The sequence below is a fragment of the Mustela lutreola genome, chromosome 7 (assembly GCF_030435805.1).
Source record: "Mustela lutreola isolate mMusLut2 chromosome 7, mMusLut2.pri, whole genome shotgun sequence".
Taxonomy (NCBI): Eukaryota; Metazoa; Chordata; class Mammalia; order Carnivora; family Mustelidae; genus Mustela; species Mustela lutreola.
Genome location: NC_081296.1, coordinates 40015496 through 40039293, shown reverse-complemented (window position 1 = coordinate 40039293; position 23798 = coordinate 40015496). Strand labels below are relative to the sequence as shown.

At 54.8% G+C, this 23798-nt stretch overlaps 1 protein-coding gene across 10 annotated transcripts in view; it reads left to right on the top strand.

The window, feature by feature from the left end:
* TLE3 (TLE family member 3, transcriptional corepressor) overlaps positions 1–23798 on the top strand; it is a 46972-nt gene that overhangs the window by 12307 nt on the left and 10867 nt on the right. For 4 of the 10 annotated variants that reach the window (XM_059180537.1, XM_059180536.1, XM_059180534.1 and 1 more), the window contains exons 5-9: positions 8709–8771; positions 10270–10344; positions 18323–18527; positions 19915–19931; positions 23491–23610. In XM_059180537.1, the coding sequence (XP_059036520.1) occupies positions 8709–8771; positions 10270–10344; positions 18323–18527; positions 19915–19931; positions 23491–23610 (480 nt within the window). Of the gene's footprint in view, positions 1–8708; positions 8772–10269; positions 10375–18322; positions 18528–19914; positions 19932–23490; positions 23611–23798 lie in introns of all 10 variants that reach the window. The other 6 variants (XM_059180532.1, XM_059180530.1, XM_059180531.1 and 3 more) reach the window with 2 other exon arrangements.

Sequence of the window (23798 nt, the reverse complement as noted above, 5' to 3'; positions counted from 1 at the left end):
TCCTGTGTCCCACCACCCTCCTCAACCCTGAGGCCCTCGGAGAGCAGGTCTGCTCCTGCTGGAGTCCTCTTACTGTTGGCTTGATGCCAGCCTCTCGTGCGCAGTATACAGCCTGTAGGGACTACTTAAAGGGAGTGGGTACAGTGCTTTCTAGATACCATTCTCTCTCACACTGTTTGAGTTTCTCTGTTCTCTCACCTGTGTCAGACCACATTTCCACAGGGACCTCCTCTACTTGACGTTCCCTCATTTTCCCCCTGCCCGGGCTCCGCAGTGGGGACTGGTGCCTGTCCCTGTTAAGACTTTCTCCTGACATCTTTGTGCCGGTGCTGAATTCCGAGTTTCTCCATCAGAAGCCACTGGTTTTCAGAGGGGTGTCCTGGCAGTCCCGTGCTGAGCACCAGCTGCCAGGAGGTGGTCAGTCCTGGTGGCAAAGCAACAGGCGTAGGAGTCAGACAGCCTTGGATTTGAGTCCCCCATCAAGACCCCCTGGCCATGTGACCTGGGGCTGACCATGGGACCTCTGTGAACTTCAGTTTGTATTGGGGGGAGAATGGGAACCCCTGCCTGCCAAAACAGTGCCAACCGGGATATGGCTACCATGCCTGAGGAACTGAGTTTGACATGCAGTCGTAACTAACAACTTAGTTACAAATTTTTAAGTAACCACTAGCCCCACCTCCTCTGTCTGACCCCTCAGTTACAGGCAGCGCTAGGAGGAGTGTGTGTCGCGTGATGGATATACAGTGACTGTTTCGCACAGTCCCCAGCGTGTAGGAAGGCCTCAGCAGTGTCCTCTCTCAGCAGGACGTAGTGCCACAAGTTGCGAAGACCTCCAAGAGTGAGGCTGAGATCCTTGGGGTTGTGGATGTTGTAGGACTTCCTAGAACCCTGCCATGTGTGGCTGGCTGGCCCTGCATGCAGCTGTGAGCACAGATGTCTGCAGAGGGTCAGGCACTGGCTTGTGGTTCCCAGTAGACCGGGAGCAGGTTCAGAACCAGAAACTCAGTCTGTTTCACTCCTGGCCGGACCGCTTGTCTCCCAGGCCATATCAAGGCATGGTCTGCCCACATGGCTGCCTTCAGGACACGCACCTGAATGTGCTTCAGGACTTAGATTCTGGGCCTGGAAAGACCCCAGATAAAGCCTTGAAGAATTGGGTAGGTTTGGGGCCCCCCCGTGCACAGATTGGGCTGTCTCAGTATGGGCATTATTGACATGTGAAGCTGGATAATTCTTTACTGTGAGGCTGTCCTGTGTTCCCCAAGGTTAGCAGCACCTCTGGCCTCCACCCACTAGTTTTCAGGAGCACTGCTCTCCTTGTGACACCCTTAACTGTTCTCTAGACATCGCCAAGGGTCCCTTGGGAGGCAAAATCACTCCCCAGGTGTAAACCCTTGGTGTCAGGGGAAGAAGTCTGGCTGGAGAGCTGAGAGAGTTGGTTGCCACTGTCTAGCTTTGTGACCTAGGGCAGTTTCTTGCCTTCTCTGGGCCCAGCTTTCCTTGTCTGTGAACTGAGATGTTGAATGCGGGGGTGGAGGTTTGGGAGGCGGTCCCATCTGACCCATGAACAAATTTCTAAGTAACCATCTTGATCTTTTCGGCCTGTGATCCTGCCATCCTTGTCTGGGGGAAGAGACCCTTTCAGTCTAAGAGGGATGGTCTTGCTTATTGGCTGTGAACTTGGTGGTGGGTGGCTAGAATGGGGCTCTGTGTCTGCCCACAGTCCGCCTGTCCCCTCCCCCGACACCTCATTTTCCTTTCCTGCCACCCGGATTTCCCCGCGAGCCTCTGTCCTTACAAAGTCCTAGCCAATGTTCCATTTGTAGTGCTGACCTTACAGGGAGACCCCCAAAATTTAACGAGCTGCCTCTGCAAGGGTAATGTGACTTTTACAGCCTGTTGAGGGGCAAAGGGAGATTTGCATAATGTTCCAAGGGGGATTAGGTGGCTGGGGGTTGCCATGGCAACCCCACAGGGATGAATTGAGAATTTTTCCTCCTGGCAGGAGTTGGCCAATGGAGTCTGGGAAGGTGGGGGAGGGAGGCAGAGGGTTATCTGAGGGGAAGGAGGGGACCAAGGGCTCTAGGGATGGGGGGGGCGGTTGGTGGCGCCTGGAATGAATGGGCGGTGTTGGGGGAAGGTCTAATCGGCAAAGGCTTTCCCTGTTCTGTCTACACAAGCAAGCTCTTTGAGGGCCATCCCCTGGAGTGGGGGTGGGAAGCAAGCAGAGTTTAATGTGTTTGGGAACCAAGAAATTAAAGTGAACAAATATTTAAAGATTATTGGATCTTGTTAACAGGAAACCCGGTGGTTGGAAATTGAGAGTCTGAGAAATGAAAGTCGTGGAGTCTGAGAGCCAGGGAGGGACTGGGCTGTCACCTCGGCCCAGTTCCCTCCCAGGGAGTGGTGTCTAACCCTTGTCCCTGTTAGGTGGCCATTGAATGCTCCTAAGGACAGGATGTTCACTTTCACACACACCTAATTCATTTTTGAGAGCTCTGATGACTCCTGCACCCCGATCTGCCTCTTTCATGCAGTGGGAACTGAGGCCTGAGTACCGGACAGACCTGGGACTTTGCCTTGCCAACTCTTCTGGGGTCAGTGGCCTAGATGCCTCTTCTCCCGCCCCTCTCTCCACAAGCTCTTTCCCCTTCCTTGCTGGACTTCACCATTCCCAGTTCCCTTACTCCCTAGACTCTTGGAAGAAAGTGCCAGAGATTTCTGGTAGACAGAGGAAGGGAAGGTGGGATTCCGTCCAGGGTGGCACGTGGAGGGTCATGTCCCAAGCCGGGCACCCTGGAGTCTCTTGCCTTTCATCTGTCTTAGCTGGGTGGGGGTACGTGTGTCGAAGGTTCCTTGCCATCCTTACCTGCGTGAGGAGCATGGGGGCTATCGCCAAGTGCCAGGTCCAGGCTGGCCACAGCTAGTGTCCTGTCCCGTTCCCTCCCTCAGGAGGCAGATCCTCAGGGTCACACGGGGCTGTGCCTTTTCTTATATCCACCCCTCCTGGCATAAAGAATTCAGCAGGCTTCCACAGAAGGCATAAATATTTAATGGCATTGTAGTTATATATAATTTGATCAATATGTCAGTGCTAAAAGGGCCTTTATGGAGGCTCACCTATCATTGAGTGATCCGTGATGGAAACCCTCCCGGCCCCTCCAGAAGCAGGGGCCATTATCTCCCTGGGCTGCTGAGTGGATCATTTATTTGCCCCCTTCTTTAAGACCCTGGATGCTCCTTTCCCGTAGAGCCTGTGGCGGGGCTGGAGCGGGGCTGGGGAACCCCGTCCTGGTGTTTCCTGGAGGTGTCACCCCACTTTGTCCCTGGACTTCCCTCCCGCTGGTGATAAAACAGCCACTTGCTATCTTTCAGAGTTGTCTAAGCCCTGACTGAGGAGAAACTGCCTGGCAAGGAATTTCATGGTCTAGTCCAATAATTGAGGGCCTATCAATTTAGAATTGCCTGGGACATGAGATGGGATATTTTAAGTTAAAAACACTCAGGCACATTGTTCCAGAATCTTTGAACATTTGATTGCTTCGTGGTTATGGCACCCGGCTGCCGCGGCCGCCGCCTCCCACCCCTCGTGCCCCTCTCAGTTTAATTTGAGATGAAGCAGACTCATCTGGAATACCCCAGAGCTTCATTCAGAGAACCTGGTAATACCTGATTAAAATCCAAGAACCGTGGAGTCCCACCCCCAACCCCAAACATGCATGTTTCTGGAAGAGAAGGTCCCGGGCGAGCAGGATGAGCCCTTCCTACCGTGGCTGCATGGGACTGACAGATGGCGTGTCGCTGCTGTCGACCCCTCTGTGCTATGAAGCCTGGTCCTGGGGACTGAACTCCAGGCAGCAGCAGCCCAGCCACATCATGAAGTGCCTCTCTCTCCTTCCTCATCACCCTTTAAATTCTTGCCGTGCTCTCGATTCCTACGCTGTATTGAGGAAGGACATGTCACAGCGCCCTTCAGGAACCGTTAGCAGGCTGAGACACAGGGACAACTCCCAGATCTTCCAAGTTACCTCTCTGCCGCCCTGTGTCGCAGACAACGCAGTGGGACCCCGGAGGAGGGTAGTGATTTGCCCAAAGCCACACAGCTAGATGGAGGCAGGGCTGGGGGTTGGGGGGTGGGAGCCAGCTTGCTTCTTCTTCATGGCTGTGGGTCATAACATGCTCTTTAAAGTGCCAGGGTTCTTCCTCACCTTGTTTTTATGGAGCTGAGGTTACAATGATGTATGTATTCCCAAAAGCTGGCGGGACAGACAACAGGGCAGTTTGAAATAAATAGCAGGGAGACTGTTGGGTGCAGGGGGCTGTGGACTGGGTTGAGCAGTCAGCTACATTTTCAAGAAAAAGAAAGATGGAGGATGCGGCCAAAGCCTGGCCGGCTGTGGAAGCCCAGGAGCAGGAGACTGGGGGGTGAGAACCAAGACCAGATTGAGGCTGGCGTCTTTTGGCGTCCTGGGTCTGGGGGCTGTGGCTGGAGCGTGATGGGAGGAGAGGCAGGGCCTGGGGGTGCTGAAGGACCCTCTGTTTCCAGCAAGATGGTTGCAGGTCCTGCTTTCCTGAGACGATCACGGCGTGCCCAGGAGCTAGGCAGGCGCACTGAGCAGATTGCTCCTCGGGAAAGTCACTTGCCCCCCGCCCCATCTTGTTTTTCGTCATTTATTAGCCTAACCATTTCACCGGAGACGCTGGGCAGATGTTACTCCTTGTGCCCAGTTGGGAGCACAGATTCTGAATCTCACAGGGTCTCTGGGCACATGTCTCCGAGCTGCTTCTGTCTGTGTCTGCTAGATTAGCTCCTTCCAAGGAGCAGTGTTTTCCCACCAGCCAAGCTGCCTTCTTTGAACCACACTTGAAAAGAAACATTCAAAGTCTGTGCCCGCCTCCCCAAACGCCTCTTTCCAAAGGCAGCGGTCTCCCCGCCTCCGGCACCTACCTTCTCCTAGGTCCGCATCTGAGGGACCTCACTCAAAGGCGATGGCTTTGGGCGACCCATGTGGACCACATGCAGCTGCCTTATTGATAACATGGTGCCCTGGGTTGCCAGGAGGAGTTTTCCAGTGTGTGGTCTGGTTCCAGTTTGTGATTTGTGACCTGTCCTAATTGTGGAAGTCACATGTCTTAATTTCTTTTCCCCCCTTTCTTGGATCTGAATGTTTAGGGCTTATTTGTGTTGGACCAAATGCTGTTTTAACAGCTGTTCTAATCGGAAATGCTGTCAATGATTAACCCTGACAGTAGTTTTTCTTTCAAAATTACTTCTCCAAGCTCTCTCAAAATGTCCAAATCGGGCTTCTTGGTAGGAAGTCGTTTAGTGTGGTTGCTTCATTGCTGGGCGGGCCTCAGTTTCCCCATCTGAAACGTGGAGCTGCTCATTGGAAGGGCCTTCCCTGGAGGGTGTTATGAGCTCTCATGTGGGAAGTGCTTGGGGGCAGCTGGGGTGGTGCATGGTAACGGTCATGATGGTTGTTGTTGTGAAGAGTGGCTCTGTCCGTCCAGCTTACATTTCTAGGAGCTTCCCCTCTGGGATCACCACCCTCCAAAAAATCAGTGTTAAGGAAAAGTCATTGAGGGGGATAGTCCCGTCCATTCTTCGTGCACTGGTGTGCGGAGCCCATTCCACACACAGTCACAGAGAGATGGGGCAGTCACAGAGAGATGGGTAAGGTTTACTCCCTGCTTCTGCTGTTTGGGGAGGCCAGCAGGGGAGTGTCACTCCAAGGCAGGGGAATCACCCTGCAGTGACAGCTGGGAGGGACTGAATGGGTGTGGAAAGCCCACCCCAGGCCCGTACCCAGGGACAGGGAAGCCCTAGTTTACTATAAATACTGGCCAAGTGTGCTTCCTCTACCCCAACCCACCCACTCTCTGCCCACTTCCCAACCCTGTTTCATTCTGTCTTTATGCAGTTAGGCCTTCCTGGAATTTGGGCTCAGGAAAGGGCCCGAATGCCCGTATCCCAGGGCTCCAGAAGGTTCCCTGTCTATGTGGAGCGGTTCTGATGTTTGTGGTCTTGGGAGGTGGGCGAAGGAGGCAGGAACTGCTTCTAGTGGGGGTGGAAGGGTGACACTGGGAACTTGCTCAGAGCCACCTGGTGGCCTGGGAGGCCAAGGCTGGAGCTGGGCACAGCTACAGGAAATCTCAGCAGGTCCCTTTTCCTTATAACTGGAAGATGCTGGACTCCCGACCACACCCTGCAGGAAGATCCCACCTGGACAGAAGCTGTGGCCACATGTTGGCTAAAGGGTATGGGGAAGGGGAAGTCCAGCTCCTTTTCATATTTTGCCTGGAACTTCCAAGACCCTGACTGACACTTGACCTATTTGCTAGTGGAAGTAAGCAACAGATGGGAGCCCATTTATAACCACCTGCCCCAGAGGTTGTGTGAGAGCTGGAGCTGCTGTGTAGGCCAGAGTAACTGGGAAGGTTCAGAGCCTGCCTGCTGCCCGCCTTCCTGGCTCAGGGTTTGGGAGGGCAGCAGCCAGAGACCCATGGGGATGGCCGTGCCTCACCCTGTTGAAGGGTGCCTGTCTGCCCCACCTCCCACTTGTATGTACGTCAGCATTCCGTCCACTGCCACCCTGGCCACAGATGTCGCCCACCATGGGCCAGGCCCAGATCTGCACCCAGGGGGGCCTTTGAAAATCAGTGCAGGGTGGCTAGTGATACTATACACCTACTGTGTGCCGGGCACTGCTGTGCTGGTTGTTGGTGGTAAGAGGCCTTTGGACCAGTGAGCCTGGGTGGTCTAATTTATGTCTGTTTCCCGTTTTTGATACGTCCTTCTGTTCTGATGGGGCACATGAACATCTGACAGTTGAAGGACCGTGTTACCCTTTGCAATTTTGGACTGAGATGTAGGGGATTGTTCTAGAACTCCTGCCAGATACAACCTTGATCCTGTTTCCTTCCCCTTCCCCACTGTCAATCAAGAGAGGGAGGAACAGAAATGAGGAAGGATCCTGTTTGGAAGAGAAGATACTGTTTGAGAGAAGAACTCTTCCCACTTACTTAGATTAATAATTTATACAGTAATTACTTAGTCATCTTCCTAGATTCCTTACAATATAAATGATGGGTATCTAGTGGGTCAAGCCCAGAGATGGTGCACAGAACATCTCCGTACAGCAAAGAAGTATCTGGCCTCAATGTCAACAGCAGTGAGGCAGAGAAGCCCTGGTGTCCAGTGTCCTTACTGGAGCGTACCCAAACAGCAAATGGGGTGGTAAGGCCAAGAGGGCGTAGCTAGGGGAACGCTCTCTCTCCACCCTGGAATTTGGAAGTGGGACCCATTACTGGCATTCAGTGGGTCATTCGGTCCTTTATAACAAAGAATTGTTCCACCCCAGATGCCCACAGTGGGCAACTCTGGCCCTGTCCCGAGGATCGGAGTGTTCCAGGAGAGGACCAGTCCCTGGACCCCACCCAGGACTCCCCCATGGGGTAGACAGACTGTCCCCGTGTTGGAACCTGCCTGCTGTGGCCGGCAGCCCCAGGATGTAGGGCCACCCTAGCCCATTCCCTCTCTTGGCACTTCCCCAACCAGACAGGTCCTCCTTAGTGGCGGGGGGCTAGAGAGAGGTGGGGGGTGCTAGCCCCAGGAATTCTCCCAAGGTCCGCACTCTGTTTGTAAGCCTTCAGACAGTGTTGTTTTTATTTTAAGTGCACCAGATTTCTCCTTGAGAGCCATTTGACACGCAGATGATCAGAGATTTTTAAAGGCTGTTGTCATGGTTTTGTTTCTGGAAGATTGCTGTGTGCTGATGAGAGCTTTGAAGCCTGCGCTGGGACCCCGGTCCTGGGGGCCTCGGGATTCAGCAGGAGCTGAGGAAGGCAGTCTGTCCTGAGCCCTGTCTGTCAGGCTATTCCTTCCTGTCTGGACAAAGTTAACCATTGGGCTCTATTTTTTTTTTTTTTTTTTCCCAAACCACTCTGGATCTGAGATTGGGGGTTCACATAGGACAGGAGTGGGAGAAGCAGTTGGTACTTACCTAAATATGATCTTGGCTGGCATGATGGGGGTGGAGCAGAGAAGGGCTCAGCTCACAATCTACTTCTAGGAAGGATTGGGGTTCCAACGACTTACCCGTGAGCAGCTGCTACAGGAAGGCAGTGTTGTAACCTTAAGATGGGGAGGCACTCATGGTAGGATTTCAGGCTGCATGGGGGAGGGATCTGTCTGGTCGGGGAGAGGCCGAGAGAGAAGTGGAGTGGGCTGAAGGAGACCCTCGAAGGCACCTGTGGCCCTGGGGACTTCCGGTCACCTGCTTCATCTGAGCTGGACAACCTGTCTAGCTGTTGCCATTGGGCATGACCAAGTCCTCACCACTGTGCGCTGAACTCGGATAATAGGTTTTACTGGGGTGTACGGCGGAGGGCACCGGAGGGTGGGAGTGGTTCTTGTTTTATTTATTTATTTATTTTTATTTGTTTTTAATTAGGGCTTCCATCCAGAGCTGGCAGATTCTCTGGTGTGAGCCACACATGTAGACTCCCCTCTGAGGAAATTGGAGCTCCCCAAAGCCCAGGCAGCCTGCCTGGGGGAGGGCCACGGATTCAGCAAGGCCTCCTGGCAGGGGGCCTGATGGGGGGGGGGGTCTGTGGCTTCAGGGGAGTGTGCATTGACCCCTGTGCAACATTTCGGCAACTCGATGTATCTGCTTGTACTTCACACCGTCTCTCTTCTTTTGCAGACAGAGATTGCGAAGAGATTGAACACGATTTTAGCACAGATCATGCCTTTTCTGTCACAAGAGGTAAGACCTTTGCTCTGCATCTTTCTCGTCTTTTGAGTGCAATGCCTCCCGGTGTCGCCTGGGTCCCCCTGGAGCCCCAGCCCCTATTCGTTCATAGGGACTGAAGTTAGCAACCTGGGGTTTTAGAGAAAACACTCCAGCACATCAGAGGGAGTGTTGGCTCGTTCTTCTGGTAGAACTGGTTGGTTCTCTGCCACTTCCTGAGACTAAGGAGGATCCCAGCCTGTGATGGGACTAGCAATGGGCAGTGGGTGCCCTCTTTGCCTCCCGCCCCCCCATCCAAATGGGCATTCCTAAATGCCTCTGCGTCTCTCTGTCCCATCTCCAACACCTGAAAACATCTAGGAGCAAGACGCCTGGCCACATAGTGCGAAGGGGCACACGCTATAAAGGGAATGCGTACCCAAGGGGGACTCCAGCCCCTAGGACAGAGGGTCCTCCCTGGAGGCATGATCAGTCAGTCATACTACCTTCTAAGCATGCCTTCCAAGAGACCGCCACCTGAGGCCTGGACGGGGCTAATGGGTGAGACAAGGGAAGCGTCTCCAAGGAGTCCCCTTGGGGCAGGTCAGACAGGTGAGCTGTCTTTCCAGCATAGCTCACTCCAGCTGGGGCAGGCCCCAGCCACCCCGCCAGCTCCCTTCCAGAATTCTAGGTTTCTTGAGTCAGAGGAGCAACCCATAAATGATGGCGTCCAAAACACGACCCACTGATGTCCTAGAGCTCACAGCCCAGTAGGGGAGACAGGTGGACATGAAGCAGATGTTACCCCAAGGCCGAAGGGAATGAATGCACCAAAAAAATATGTACTTTTCAGAGTGGTTTTAGGTTCACAGCAGCCCACGGGTGGAAGGTCCAGAGCTGTTCCCAACATCCCGCCCCAGAGCGTTGTATTTATTACTCTTGATGAACCCGCATGGACCCATTGTGACCATTCCCAGTCCCTGCTTGATTTAAGGGTTCACCATGCCACTTTTTCTTTCTCTCTCTCCAGACACATCTTCATTTTCCTCTTTACGTGGCTAGGGATTGTATATCTGTAAAATCACATACCTCACTTCTGAACTCCTTGACTGTAGAGTGCCACTCTCCTGACTCGGCACGCACTCTAGCTGCGTCTCCTAAAACATGGGAACACCCTTCTATGTGACGATGCTGTTCCCGCATTTAGAACATTAATGGGGGCTAGCCTCTCCCACTCGGCTCCCATTAGAAGGCGCGGAAGGACTTTTTTTTTGTACGTGTGGTGAGAGGAGACGGGTGACTGACAGGCATGTTTGGGCTCATTTCTTTTGAAACTTAAAACAATGTGCGGGAAGTGGGGCTTGAACACGCGCTCTTTGAAAAGTGTTTAAAAACAGAAGGTAGAAAGGCCCCACCTGTTTCAGGGGCCTCCTCTGCCTCATGTGGGGGCCCCGTCCCTGCCTGGCCCCAACGGTCCCCGGTGCCCCCTTCGGTCGGGAAGACAGTGCAGCTCACCCCTCCCTGTTCCCTCCAGCACCAGCAGCAGGTGGCCCAGGCGGTGGAGCGTGCCAAGCAGGTCACCATGACGGAGCTAAACGCCATCATCGGGGTACGTGGACTCCCCAATCTGCCTCTCACCGTGTGTATAGCCCTTTTATTCCTTTCATTTACCATAACCAGAGATCGACCCTGACCTTAGCTGGCCTCAAAGGATGGCGGGCCCAGGGCTTCAGCTTCCCATGGCTTAGACCCATCTGGGGCTCTCACCCCATGATCTCCCCAAGTGGACGGCTTGTCTGACATGCCTCAAATCCACCTCTAAACTCTCCAGCCCTAACCTCCCCCAGCTTTTGGTGTCCCCTCACCCCGTGGTTGGGGGGGCAGGCTCTGAGATAACCGTCAGACCTAGCTGCTCCTCAGGGCCTCCCCGGGGGGCCCTGTCGGCCCTGTGTCCCCCTCTGCCCTGTGTCCCCCTCTCTGGCAAAGGTCTGCCCTTCTTTGGCCAGCTGAGATCAGAATTATCTCTGTTGTACTGTGGATCTGAAATGTGCTGTGGAATTTGGGTTGGGGCCTTCCTGTGCCATGCACTGAGCTGCCTGACTGTGTGATTGGTGCGCCCTTGTGAATTCCAGCCGGGATATTCTGGGAGTCCTGTCTCACCGGGAGTGGGAAAAATACCCAAGACCGCTTTGTGAGGTCCACTTCTGGTTGGACCCCTCCGTGGAAGAAGGAAGCCGGATCTCTCCTCTTCTGGATCCCTTTCTGGCTTGCATCTTGAATGCATTTCGTGGATTCACAGAGCATCTCTCTCCTGCTTTGGTGTGAGGCTAGGGATATTTAAGAGAAGCAGCTGAGGAAAAACAGTTTTTGCATGTCCCTCTGGGCAAAACTCTTAGCCTCAGGTGTTTCCTCCACCTTTTGTCCCTAAAGTGAAAGAGGGTCAGGGGGCTTCTGAGCTATATAAACTCCAGGACACGCACCCTGGAGCTCTTTTCCATGGGTCTGGGGGTGGGGCTGGGAATGTGTGTTTCTGAAGTTTTCCAGATTTTTGTGAAGCAGTGGCCCAAATGACTGACGTCTGGGACCCTGCTTGGTCCTCATTTCTCTTTTGTTCTCGTGTGAGGTCATGATTTTAAGGTGGAACCGATAGTCCCAGAATGTTCTGCTTGGTGGGATAAAGAATAACTCTTAGGTTTTCGGTCTGGGGCAGAAACCCCAAAACATACATTCTAGTTACGGTTCTTTTCTGTATGGCCTCTGCAGGTTCTGTCTCTTCCCAGGCCTCAGTTTCTGCATCTGTTCAAGGAGGGAGTGGACCATCTTCTGGGGCCACATGTGCAGGGAGGCTGGGGGCAGAGGAACAGAGGGATGCTGGTGGCTTCTGCTGCTCTGTCGTCCTGCTGTGGGGACCTGTGATGGTGACCAGTTTCTGTCCTGGTCTCAGCCCCGTGGTGGCCGCTGAACGCTGCCGCGAGAGGGCATGGAAGCATTCGCCTGGTCCAAAGCCTGGCAATGTTTGGGGGGAGCAGAGCAGAGTCCAGAAAGAGGACTGTGATTAAGTGGTTTGTGCCTTTAGCCATTAGGCTGGGAGGTGGCACCCTGATGGGGAAACTGTGCTTTCATAAAGTTTATTGTCCCTGAGATCAGCCAGCCTGAGCCTCTTCAGCCTTGACACTGTCAAGTTTGGGGCCGGATGCTTTGTTGTGGGGCCTGTTCTGTGCACTGTAGGATGTAGGATGTCTAGCAGCAATGCTGGCTTCTACCCACTGGATGCCACTGGAACCCAAAAATGTCTCCAGATGTCAGCCAAATGTCCCTGAGGGGTGGGGCCTCCCTGGTTCACGGATCTTGCCAATGCCCGTATTTCACAGAGAGGGGCAGTGATTCGAGGATGGGCACAAAGTCAGCCAGAGGCCTGAGGGCTGACTCCCAGCCCCGGGCTCCCTCCCTGCTCCACTCACTGGTCAGCCCGCCTGCAGCCCCTGGGGGCCTTGGTCTCAAGGACCAGTTCACGGCTGGCTGGCTGGCTGGCTGGCGTGGTGGTGGTGTGGCGGCTCTCCAGCAGTGGTGGAAAGAGGCCCCAGGGCGGGAAGTGCGCCGTGGGTTCTGTCCTCCGAAATTCCTCCTCTTCCAGGTCCTCGTCTCAGTCCCCTTTCCAGGCCAAGCCCTCCCGCCTGTGCAGTGGCCCCGGTAGGTGCCCCCTCTCCCACTCCTGCCTCCCTCTTTGGAATTAAAATCCTCTTATGAAAATAACTTTTTTCTAAATTCTAAGAAAAGAGTGAGATTGGGGAGGAAGTGCAGCTTGGATTAGCTCCACTTCCTTTAAGTAGTATTTAGGAAGCTACAAGTTAGGTCAAGGCAGCTCGAGGCAGATATTGGAATTCAATTAAAGCCAACGAGTGGGGCCTGTGACCCCCATTTCCAAGGTAATTGCTTCTCCGGCTCTGAGTGAATGCAGCCGTCGGCCTGTCATTAAGCAGGAGGCCGTCTCATCGCCGCGCCTGACAGAGCCTCACAAGGCAGAAATTACGGACAGCTGAGGCCTGCTCGCACCGGGGAGCCGGGCCTGACTGCACTCTGGGAAGAAGGGGCGGCTCTGCTCCCTGGGAGGAGTGGGGCGAGGGGGCTGGCTGCTGTGAGCTGACCGGGGAAGGTGGGGTGGAGGTGGGGGGCGGGGGGTGCACCGCAGGGCCGGGGTTCTGGCCCCATTGGTAAGGCGCGGTGCAGGGACGGGCCCAGGAGGCTCTCAATAGCAACTGGTGGCTTCTCCCCTCACCCCATGGTGGTGTTGGATTTGCCCGTCCAGAAGGAGAAGTAGTCTGGCCGCCTGGTCCGGGAACTAGGATGGCTTTGGGCAAGGCCATCCAGAGTTCCTCCAGGCCTCAGTTTCTCCAGTTGTGACCAGACGGAGGAGGGCTGGGTAAGTGTCCTAGAGTGTGCCTGCTTCAGTCGGGTGTTTCTGGCTGTCTTGGGCATGGGGTTGAAGGAGACTGAGGTCATATCTTGGTTCCATAGTGCAGTGTATCTGGTGTGGGCACCTGTCCTGGCTTATTTATCACACGAAGTAGAGTATTTCTAGGGTCTCCTGGGGTGGAAGACTCGGAACCGCCATCAGGCTGGTGTGAAGGGAGCGGGGGACAAAGGGGCAGATGGAGGGAGCTCAGGCTTGCTGGCCCAGCACACCCCCTCTCTGGGGAACTCAGGTATTCCCCATGGGCCCAATGATCTGTTACTGTCGACCCCGTACTGTGCTAGGGCCCTGTGTCTTGGATCCACATTATTATGACAGGGGTCCTCAAAGAGTCAAGGTCCCTATGCATGGGGGCGGGGCACGGGGAGCCTTGTCCCTGGAGCAGCATCTAGCGGAAGGCCTCCCTAGGCCGATTATAGACCCTGTGAGCTGACCTAGCAGCCATTTCCAGAATCCTCCTTTTCCATCGCTCTGTGCTGGCCCAAGATCATTGAACTTGACGGGCGGCGTGGCCTTTACCCCATCCGCCCACTGACAGTTTGGTCTGTATTCCCTTGGAGATTCATTAGCGGAAGACATGTTCTAAAGTGTTGATTTGATGGGGCGGGGCTGGGGGGGAGGGGGAGGAAGAGGGAGATCACAGCTTGTCGCAGACACTCGGTATTCTAAAGCCCTTCCTGAGGGTTTTGCATTCACTCCGGGATGTAGATGGGCAGGATTCACTTGACTGAGTTTTCCAGGAGGAAGAAGGTAGCGAAGGGCATGCTTCAGAATGTATCAGTTTGTTTTCAGGCCGGCGGCGTGGAGGGGAGAGGGCGTGCTGGCTCTCAGTCCGGGCTGTGCTTGCCTCCCCGAGCCAGTCCCCATCTCCGAAATAGGATAGCAGGCATTGTTGGGAGCTCTCAAAGCTATCTCAGCACGGAAGCGCGGTCCAGTGCGGAGCTGTGGGGGGGCCCCCAGCCATGCAAGTAGCAGGAACAGGGAAGGCCCAGGGATGCTCCCCCACATCCTGGGGAGGCTGTAAGTGTCCATTTTATGCAGACAGACCTCTGGGTTTCTTCTGGTGGGTATCCTTAGTGGGTCTGGGCTTTGGAAATGCTTGGACAACTTCACTAAGTTTAACCCAAATCATGAACCTGAGAAGTGAAGCATTAAATCAGCCAGCAAAGGCATTACAGCATGATGTGCATAATCCAATTACCCGTACTTGGGAAGGAAGCCCCGTCAGCCTCTCCTGTAAGCGGCCCTAGCTTCTGAGCCCAGGGCATTGGCACTTGACACACGTGAAGAAAGGCACACACTTAGGGCCCGTGGGCCGCCTGCTTCGACGTGCTTGTGTTCTGGCATGAAATATTACGGGAGGGAGGAGTCCTCCAGAGCGGGCTTGGTTCCAGGCACTTAGCCAGTATTTGGAGGTTGGTGGTGGTTGGGGGGTGCTGGTGACTTCCTCTCCCATCCCGGTATTGGAAGTAGTAGCAACTGGAAACAGGCTAAAGCGAAGTGGTGAGCTCCATCCCTTCTTGAATGGCGGACTCGATTCCATGTCTCCCCGCTTGTTACCCCCCCCACACACACACACATGACAATGTATTGCAGCACAAAGTCCTCTGAGGTCAGGGCGGGCCATAGGGGATTGAAGTGCAGCCTAAGGCCAGCTGCCGCGCCCTGTCTGCCTGTGGAGGGGCTGGGTCGGTGACACGGAACAGCAAGGCAAGTGCATCGTTGCCAGCCAGCAACCCCTGCCCTGCTGGGGAGAAACTTTTGTTTCACTCTCTTTTTTGCAACCAAGACTGTGATGAGCAGACCCCACCCCACCCACGCCCAGTAAGCGCTAGCATCTGCCCTCGCCCCAAGAGATAAGCCTTGGAGGCCAGGGCTTCCATCCTTACTTCCTGAAACCTGCAGGGCCACTCCCAACTCTGTCTTCAAACTGGGCAAAGGACACCTCAGGGGACTTTCTGGCTGCACAGGGGGTGCTTTTGTACTTGAAGATGAGAAGTATAGGGAAATTTCCTTTCCTCTGTTGCAAAGAGGACATTGATGTCCAACTCGCTGTGGCAGGAAATCACCCTCCCAGGCTTGGATGCGCAGTAGCTTTGAAAAGCCTCTGTTCTCCGAACAGCCACCACAGCCTTTGTTCCGATTTCTGATGCTTGCTCACGGGTTCACGTTTCCAGGAAGCAGGACACGCTCCACGGAAGCTCCTTGTCCCCATGAACTGTTCTAGCTGTATTTCAGTGGGCCTCAGAGAGGAGGCGCGGATCTAGGAGGTGGATGGCCCTTTTCAGACAGAGTCACTGTGTGGCCTGACTTTCCAGCCTCTCCATGTCTGCCTTTTGCAACATTATCACTTACTTACCCAGCAAGTGCACACTGAGCAAACAAACCAGGCACCATTAGAGGTGCTGGGATGGATAGAGCAAGGTCCTGTCTTCCTGAAACTCACAGGTCGGCAAGCATCCCATAGAGATGAAGGAAATGGTTATAGCTGTGATCCATTCATAGCTTTTGCTAACGTGAACTGCGCATTTGCTCTGCTTGCTATGTAGTATTACGTGTGTGGTCCTTGCACAGGGAGAAAACAGAGGCCCGGAGAGGTCCACTGACTCCTCTAAGGTCTCAGGGCTGATAAAGGGTAGAGCTGCACGTCTGCCTTAGCCTGTCTGGTGGCCCCAGTGTCAGAAGGGAGACCTCTGTGCTGACCAGGCTGGTGGGGAGGGCTCCTGGAGGAGGAGGCATTTGAAAGTGGGCCGGGAGCCGAAAAGGTTGGGTAAAGAGGACAAAGCTTACCCAGAAAGGTAAGAATTGGGGTATTTGGACTTACTCAGCTGTGTCTCTCCCTGGGCAGGAATCTGCAGTCAGCTCTTTCTCTAGCAAAAGAATTGTTCATGGAGGGAGCCAGCCTTGGACCCATGCAGCTGCTTCCCAGAAGCCCTTCTCCTGTCCTCCCCTCGCCTCTCCCTCTCCCTGCAGCGATCTCACTGGCTGTGCCCTGTGAAAAAGTAGATTAAATCCCCACTCCTTGCTTTCTGGGATTTTACTAAATAGTTAACACTGGCAGAATTAAACGGGCTGCCAGCAACCAGTCTAAAACCGCAGGGCTGCTGGCAGAGACGCATTTGAAGGCCGCCCGTGTAGGTGCAGTTGGATGGTTGGCCCGCACCGAGGAGTGATGGGTAGCCCTTGGAAAGGATGTGTTGGTTGGTACAGAATAGTCTTCAACTAAAACCCAGTTGTGTAGTAGTAGCAGTTGTGGTGAGGTTGGCAAGAGCCTATTGATTCAGGAACACATTTACAATATGTAGATTTTCATAAAGGAAAATTCTAGAGAGAGGAACAGTGGAATCTTCTAGAGCGTGGGATTGAAGAGTAATTTTTTAAGAATGACTTTTTAATCCATACTTATTTTACGTGTCTTCTGACTGCATGTTTTTTTTTTTTTTTCTTGTAATAAGACCTAACAATTATAATTTATTTGAAAAGAAAGAATAGGGGAGCTCTGCTCTAAGCTCCTGTGTTCCAGGAAGAGCCGGAGTGCAGGCTGGGTGGGGTTTCTGCATGGGGCCCCCTGCCTGGGTTTTGTTCCGGATCAGGGACCAGTGCCCACCAGTAATTTCCCTGAATCATCCAACAGTAGATGTTTCAGCTCTGAGTAATGGTCACTGGTCCCAGCCTTTGACCCAGAGCTGATAAAAAAGCACCTCCCCTTTTGAGTTGGGGGCAGGAGTGTGGTGGTGGCTGGGGTTCCCCCATTGGCTTCCAGATGAGCCAGATTTGCAGTTTGCTGTGTCGTGGTTGTGGGAGAGCAGGGCCCTTCACCCCAATTGCAAATACTTCCTGCCTCTGAGAGCCTCACCTCCCACCAGACTGTAGACTTTCCCCCTGTGTTCCCCCTGCGTTGTCTGCCAGCCTGGCCCAAAAGCCAAGTTTACATCAGTAGGCAAGCTTGTCACCCCCACCAAGCTCTTCAGACTTGAGGAGTCATGGCGGGGTGGGGGGACACTCGTTAGATAAGATCGATGGTTGACAGATTTGAATCCAGGTCTCACCTACTAGTGGTTGGACCCGGCTAATTACTGGCCACCCATTCCAGCCCCCTAAGTGTCAGTTTGCCATCTGTAAAATGGGCACAAACCCTCCTTTGCCACCCGGGCCGGAAGCGTCAGAGAGAATATTTGGAAAGTGGCATGCGTACATTTGGGCTTTCAGTAAATGTCGGTCCCCTTCTCTTGTGTTCCTGGAGAAGATGTCAGCATACCCAAGGCCTTGGCCACTCCTCAGAGGTATTTGGTGGGGGTGTAGCCCACCCCACAATTCCTGTGGTTCTTGGCACAAAGTTAGGAATGGTAAGATAAAGGCTATTTTGTAGTGGCTGCTGGGGAGAGGACCTGGCTGTCCAGAGGGTGTAGGGTATGGCAGGGAAAGAGAACATTCTGGGGCTAATCTGGGTAGGGGTCCCTTGTTAGCTGTTGTTGTGAGATCACTTAATGAGTCAGCTGCCTGAGGTCACACAGCTAGGAAGCACCATAGCCAGGATTGGAATACTGGTCCATGTAGTTCCAGACTCCACTCCTGTTACTCTGGTCTCCACTCTGTTCTCCACTCTGAGGTCCAGCGACGTTAGCTCTCATTCCACTGGCCCCAAGGTCCTCTTGATCTTGGGAGTTTTCTTCTGTGTCCTGGCCCTGGCTCAGCCAGCCAGCCTGGAGTTCCTGAGAATTAGGGAGGCTTCCCAGGATATGGGCTCAGGGTGGGAACCATCGGCTGCGAATGTCTGAAGGCATGCAAGCATGAGCAAGTGTGACTGCTGGCTTAAAAATGGGCCCTCCTCAACCGAGGGGGAGCCCCGATGATTCTTTGGTCCTGAGATGCATGCTTTATTTATCTGGGGCTTGGAAATGGACACTGAGGAATTGTGTCCCAAAATGGGGGTGGGGGGATAGGTGGAGAGTTTGGAGACAAAAGTCTGGTGCCTAAACTGCCATTGATTAACAGGCTTCCTTCAGCCAGACAGCATGTGGAATGAGCTGGGGGTGGGTAAGGGTTTTGGAGGGCATCCTCCCCGCCCTCCCCCGCCGTCCCCGCTCAGCTCTGCTCACCACCCACTTCATTGCAGCAACAGCAGCTCCAGGCCCAGCACCTCTCCCACGCTACGCATGGCCCCCCGGTCCAGTTGCCTCCCCACCCATCAGGCCTGCAGCCTCCAGGGATCCCCCCGGTGACGGGGAGCAGCTCGGGGCTGCTGGCGCTTGGCGCCCTGGGCAGCCAGGCCCACCTGACTGTGAAGGACGAGAAGAACCACCATGAGCTGGACCACAGAGGTGCGGCCCAGAGCTGGGGCAGAGGGCAGGGCTGGGCTGGGGGTGGGGGTCCTGTAGGTAGGTCCCACTGCGAGGGGACACAGCAGGTGTTGTCACCCTGGGGCCAGGAGTGAGAGAGTTAGCAAAAGATGGGGGCCGTCTGTCAGATTTCGGGTACACGGAAGCCAGAGCCCCACGCGCCGTGACTACCCCTCCATCCCTGCTGTGGACCTGGACTTCTCTGGCCTGGAATGCCTCTCGTGCAGCCTCCATCATCCCAGCGACACGCTGCCCATCTTTAAAGGGCCCATTCCTTTAAGATGCCTTCTAGTCTGTGCTGGCAGCTTTTTTCCAGGAGAGTTAAAGAGCTGGGGTCCCAAGAAGGAGCCCTTGGTTGCTGTCCTCTTCTAGCCTCCCCCTACAGAGTGTTTTGTCCTCACCCAAGAGCATCAGTCCTTCAAGAACAGGGGCCACGTTCCAGGCTTTTAACTTAGCATATGTGTCTCACCAAAGCAGGTGCCTTGGAAAAGGTACACAGTTGGCACTCAAGTAAAGACTTATAAGTCGACTGTCTTTAAGCAGAGATCGTGATTGCTGGGGAAGGAACGGTCATGGCTCCCTGGCAGGCCCTTTTCCAAAAGTTGTCATGTCGTGTGGTCTGCCCTTAGACATTTTTTTCCCCGTTTTATTGAGATAGAATTGACCTGCAGAATTGTGTGAGTGGAAGGCTTGCACCAGAATTGTATTGGCCCTTGGCTATTGCCCAGGGCATCTGGCCCAGACCAGAGCACCAGGGCAGCAGCGGAGTATGGGAAACAGAGACTGAGTTGTGTGTCGCTGCAGAGGGCTGGCACACTAGGCAGAGGAGAGGGTGTCCTTACAGCAGAGAGGAGAGTTAGGGAGCTTATGCTTGGCCACGCAGAATGATAGAAGCTTCTCTGCAAAGACACACAATGTGGTGTTAGTTTAAAAAAAAAAACAACAACAAAAAAAACCCCAATCCCACAGTTCCTTTATTTGTTTGTTTCTTTGAAACAATAACATGCTCAATACCCAGATCCTTTACAAATAGGTGGCTTTAAAAAGTGCTGACCAGGGATCTGGGTCCCCTTGTTGGCATGTCAGGGAGAGCAGGACCACGGCCCCGGCCCCACCCGGGACTGGCGGCCAGGGAGAGAGCATGGGGAATGGAGGCGGTTAACTTGCAAAGTGGGAAATGTCACCTACTGACCCTGCCTTGGCTGACCCACAGTGACTCAGAGAGCTAGGCCTGCTGCCCATTTTAAAACCCATCAACTAGCAAAGCATAAAAGCCAGCTGCATAAGACTGACCTTTTTTTTTTTTTTTTTGTCTTTTTCTCTTGGGGCGCCTGACCCTCCTCCTGTCCGGGCCTTCCATCCCCAAAAGAAAGAGAATCCAGTGCGGTAAGTGTCAGCGCTCTGGAACCTATGGAGTGTGGGGTGCTGGGGGAGGGGGGGGGAGAAGGAAGGGGGAACCATGTGGGATCCAGGGGTTGTGGGGGGGTCTTGCAGGCTTTCCACCCATCATTTGGCCAACGAGTAGCTTTAAGTGAGCTCTAACCCTCTTTTTTATGAGTGGTGATTCACCAGAGAGGTCAGCTGGCCAGTTCGTGGAGTCCCCGGGCCCCCACAAGCAGCCTGGGGGTCTGGTGTCCCAGGCAGGGTTGCTCCCCGTCTCCCAAGTCGGCTGCCCCTGTCCGATCCTGTATTCTCCTCCCTTCCTCCCAACGCCTGCGGTTTCTCCATGTTCTGGGCTTAAACTCGGTTTAAGAAAGTGCTGGCGAGCGAGCATCCGGGCCAGGCATTCTGTGCGTCTGCCAGCTCTGAGATTTGTCGTAAATCTTCCTGATCACACTGAGGCTCAGAGGTTCTGTTTCAAGTGAATAAGCCTTCTGAATAAGCGCAGTGGAGTCTGGATAAAAAAAAAAAAAAAAATCCTCCAGCGATTAGCAAAGCTATTTTATTCCTCATCGCTGTCCTTGTATCTGGGGCCATCTAATCTGCAAGAATGGCTTTGGTTATTACCTCGTGTTAAGTAGGACTTGGAAGGTCAGGCAGTTAACTAACCATCTAGACCGCAGCTTCCTCGGGCCGCTCCCTCCCGACCCCCTTCCCTCCTCCCGGCCCTCCACCAGGCTGATTTTTTAAACCTTCCAGTTAGCAGTGGCGCTCTCGTCCCCTCTCGACTTGCCGATGTGCTCAGAAATCCGGGTGCACGTTGGGGCCCAGCAACGGCTAGGGTAGATCCGAAAGGGAAAACCGAAGCTGAAAGTCCATTTTGATTGCTTGAGCGTTGATCCTCAGAAAGTGGCATTTTTGGAGAGTTGGGCTGGCCTAGATAGGAGTCGGGGGCTGGACTGGACCCCTCCAGGCCTGGGTCTGGTCCCGGCTTCATGGGACACCGGGTGACTCTCTCGGCCTCCTTGAGCTGCAGCTTCTTTGTCTGTGCCACGGGCATATTCCTGTGCAGCCAAGCCTCTCTGCTTAGGAGACCCCCCCACAGCCGCACCCAGCCTCCGGGAGGTGACCCGGTTAACACGACCTGCTGCCGAGTGACATGAGGGTTTGACGCCTGACGCCCTCTGTCTTCACGTACTCCTCCCCACTGCTGTTCGCATTTGGCTTTGTGCCCCTGTCTGTGAAAGCTTTCTGCTCCAAGAATCCCCTGGGGAACCCCCCAAGAGCTGAGCTCCTCACTCCGCAGTGCTGGTCCACACCTGTGCTCGGCAGACTCCAAGAGCGGGGGGCCCCCGCGAGCCCCCAGACTATCGGGAGCAGGGTTGGGGGGGGTGAGGAGTCAAGCTGCCATCCATCCTGGGGCGGTGGTGGCCTCGGCCCTGCAGCCTGCCGCGAGCAGCCCTTTGCAAAAGCAGGTTGTCAACAGATGAGGCCCCCGCAGGAAGGACAGGGCTGCGGCCGAGCGGGAGGGGGACGGCTGGGCGGGCTGGAAGCTGTCCCGGAGGGGTTAGTCTGGAGTCCAATTAGAGGTAGCTTCATTCATATTTCCTTGCCTCGCCGAAGCAATAAAAAATACTTAGTTTTTTGGCCGCCTGCCAGCCAGAGGCGGGCTGGATCGATGCCGCTAAATGCTTGACATGACTCTCTCCAGTAGCGGCGAGGGTTTTCAGCCTGACTGCAGGAGAAGAAAGGGCTTGCTGTTCCCCGAGCCACAGACCGGGTCGCAGGGAGAAAGCCGAGCAGCCGCGTGCCCCCTCTGCCCCGCTCCCCGCCCGCCCGGGAGCCTAGCTGCCCAGCGCGGGGTGGCCGCTGCCGCGGGAGGAAATGAAATGCCGCTGATTTCTGGGCCGGGCTCGCAGCAGCTAATTGAATTGCGGTGTGCGCGCCTCGCCACTGCTCCCGCCCGGCGCTGGGGAAGGCTGAGCTGCACTTCCATTAGGACCTCCATTTTTTCTTCAAGGCTTGATAACTCTGCCATTTTAATTTGCTTCAGGCAGAAACTTGGCAGGGAAGGGCTGCCCAGGAACCGGCTTAGGAAAGGAAATGAAGTTCTGCGGTTCCCACACCGTCCCTCCCCTCCAAACACCAGCGCTGGTCTCCAGGAGAGTGGGGGAGATGGGAGGTAGAGGCTCATTCCCTACCCGCACCCCCACGGCCCCCGGCCTTTCGCTGTCCTCCTCTGCCCATGTCTCTCTTGAGTTTCCTGCATGGCCGTGTCCAGCACGTCCACACTGCCGGGGGAACATGGCCAGACCTGCCTTGCCTGGTCCTGCAGTCCAGCTGTGTGCCCCAGGAGAGCAGGGGCTGTGTCTGGCTCCTTCCTCCAGCCCTGGCACCCAGCCTCAGGCCTGATCTAGGGTGGGTACTTAGGAGAGGCAGGAGATGAGTGGTGAGTGATGAAGGAAGGGGTAGTTTGGTTTCTTAGAAAGGAGTAGATCTCAGCGGCCCCCTGGAGGGGCATCGGTTCTGATACCGTCCTGGCCCAGGTCTGGAGAGCACAGGCTGCCTGGCAGGTACTGTGGCCAGTAGCTCCTCCCTCTCTGCTCCCCAGCCCGGTGCTGCCGGCCACACCATGTGGGCCGTTCCTGGCCCCCATCGGGGCCCCAAGCCAGCTGGACTCCATCCTCCATGGGATGCTCTCCACCTACCTGTGCTGGTCCAGCTTGGTCTGCTGGCCCTGACCCGCTCTTCCCAGGCCTTGGATTCCAAACTGTTGCTGCACTTGCTTGCTTTGGAGTTTGAAGGGGGAACTCATTAAGCCCTTCCAGGCCCCGCTCAGGTTTCCTTCATGTTGCCCCCCATGGGGGGCTTTGGGCGCGTCTCCCAACCTCTCAGGACACGATTCCATCTGCCCTTTCACCTTTTCCTGCCTTTCAGAGGGAAAGGCTTCACGAAGTTGGAATTCTTGTTTCTTTCTAACACTTTCTCTGAAGTGGCTCAAGGCCTGGCATGGGGGGGGGGGTAGAATGTTCACACAAAATGCCAAGTTGCCCCCCCATATGTAGAGAAGGCTTATTGGCAACCCGACATCCTCCCTCCCTGTCCGTCCCCCCATTCCAGTTGAGCTAGGCAGGGTTGGACGCGGTCCCCCGTGTGTCCACTGAGACCCATCTTTCAAGACTCAGTACAAATTTCTCTTGTCCCTTCTTTGAGCAAAGACACAGGGCCGGCCCAAGGTGGGGAGTGAAGGAGGGGTGATCCAGCTCTCAGAATGGAAGACCCCCCCCAAAAAAATGGAAGATTCCACAGGCTGGGAAGCAGAGAGCTCAGCGCAAGCCTGTTTATGGAACAGCTGCGTCATGGCTACAAAAGAGAATGGTGCCCCCAGGGCTCCCCCCACCATGGAGACCCTATCTGGAGAGCTGGGAAGGCTTCCCTGGCGAAGATCCCGTGGGGGGAGGATGAGAGGACACACACCACATCTCCGCTGACCTCGAGACCCCTGCGCCTACCTGTGTCTCAGGGTGCACGAAATGTTCACACCGAATCTCCTCTTGGTTTCCAGAATAACTCCGTGTCACCCTCAGAAAGCCTCCGGGCCAGTGAAAAGCACCGGGGCTCCGCGGACTACAGCATGGAAGCCAAGAAGCGGAAAGCCGAGGAGAAGGATAGTCTGAGCCGATACGTACGTCTAGTGGGCGCCATGAGGCTGGGGCTGGGGGCTGGGGCGTGGGAGCACCTGCAGGCCTGACTCATGGGTGAGTCAGAGGCATGGGGGGTGGTTGCTGGGTTGCCTGGTCAGGGGGTCAGGATCATAAACACACGCTGTGAGCACATGGGCCATGGCCAGGACGGGGAGAACTGAGGGGAGCT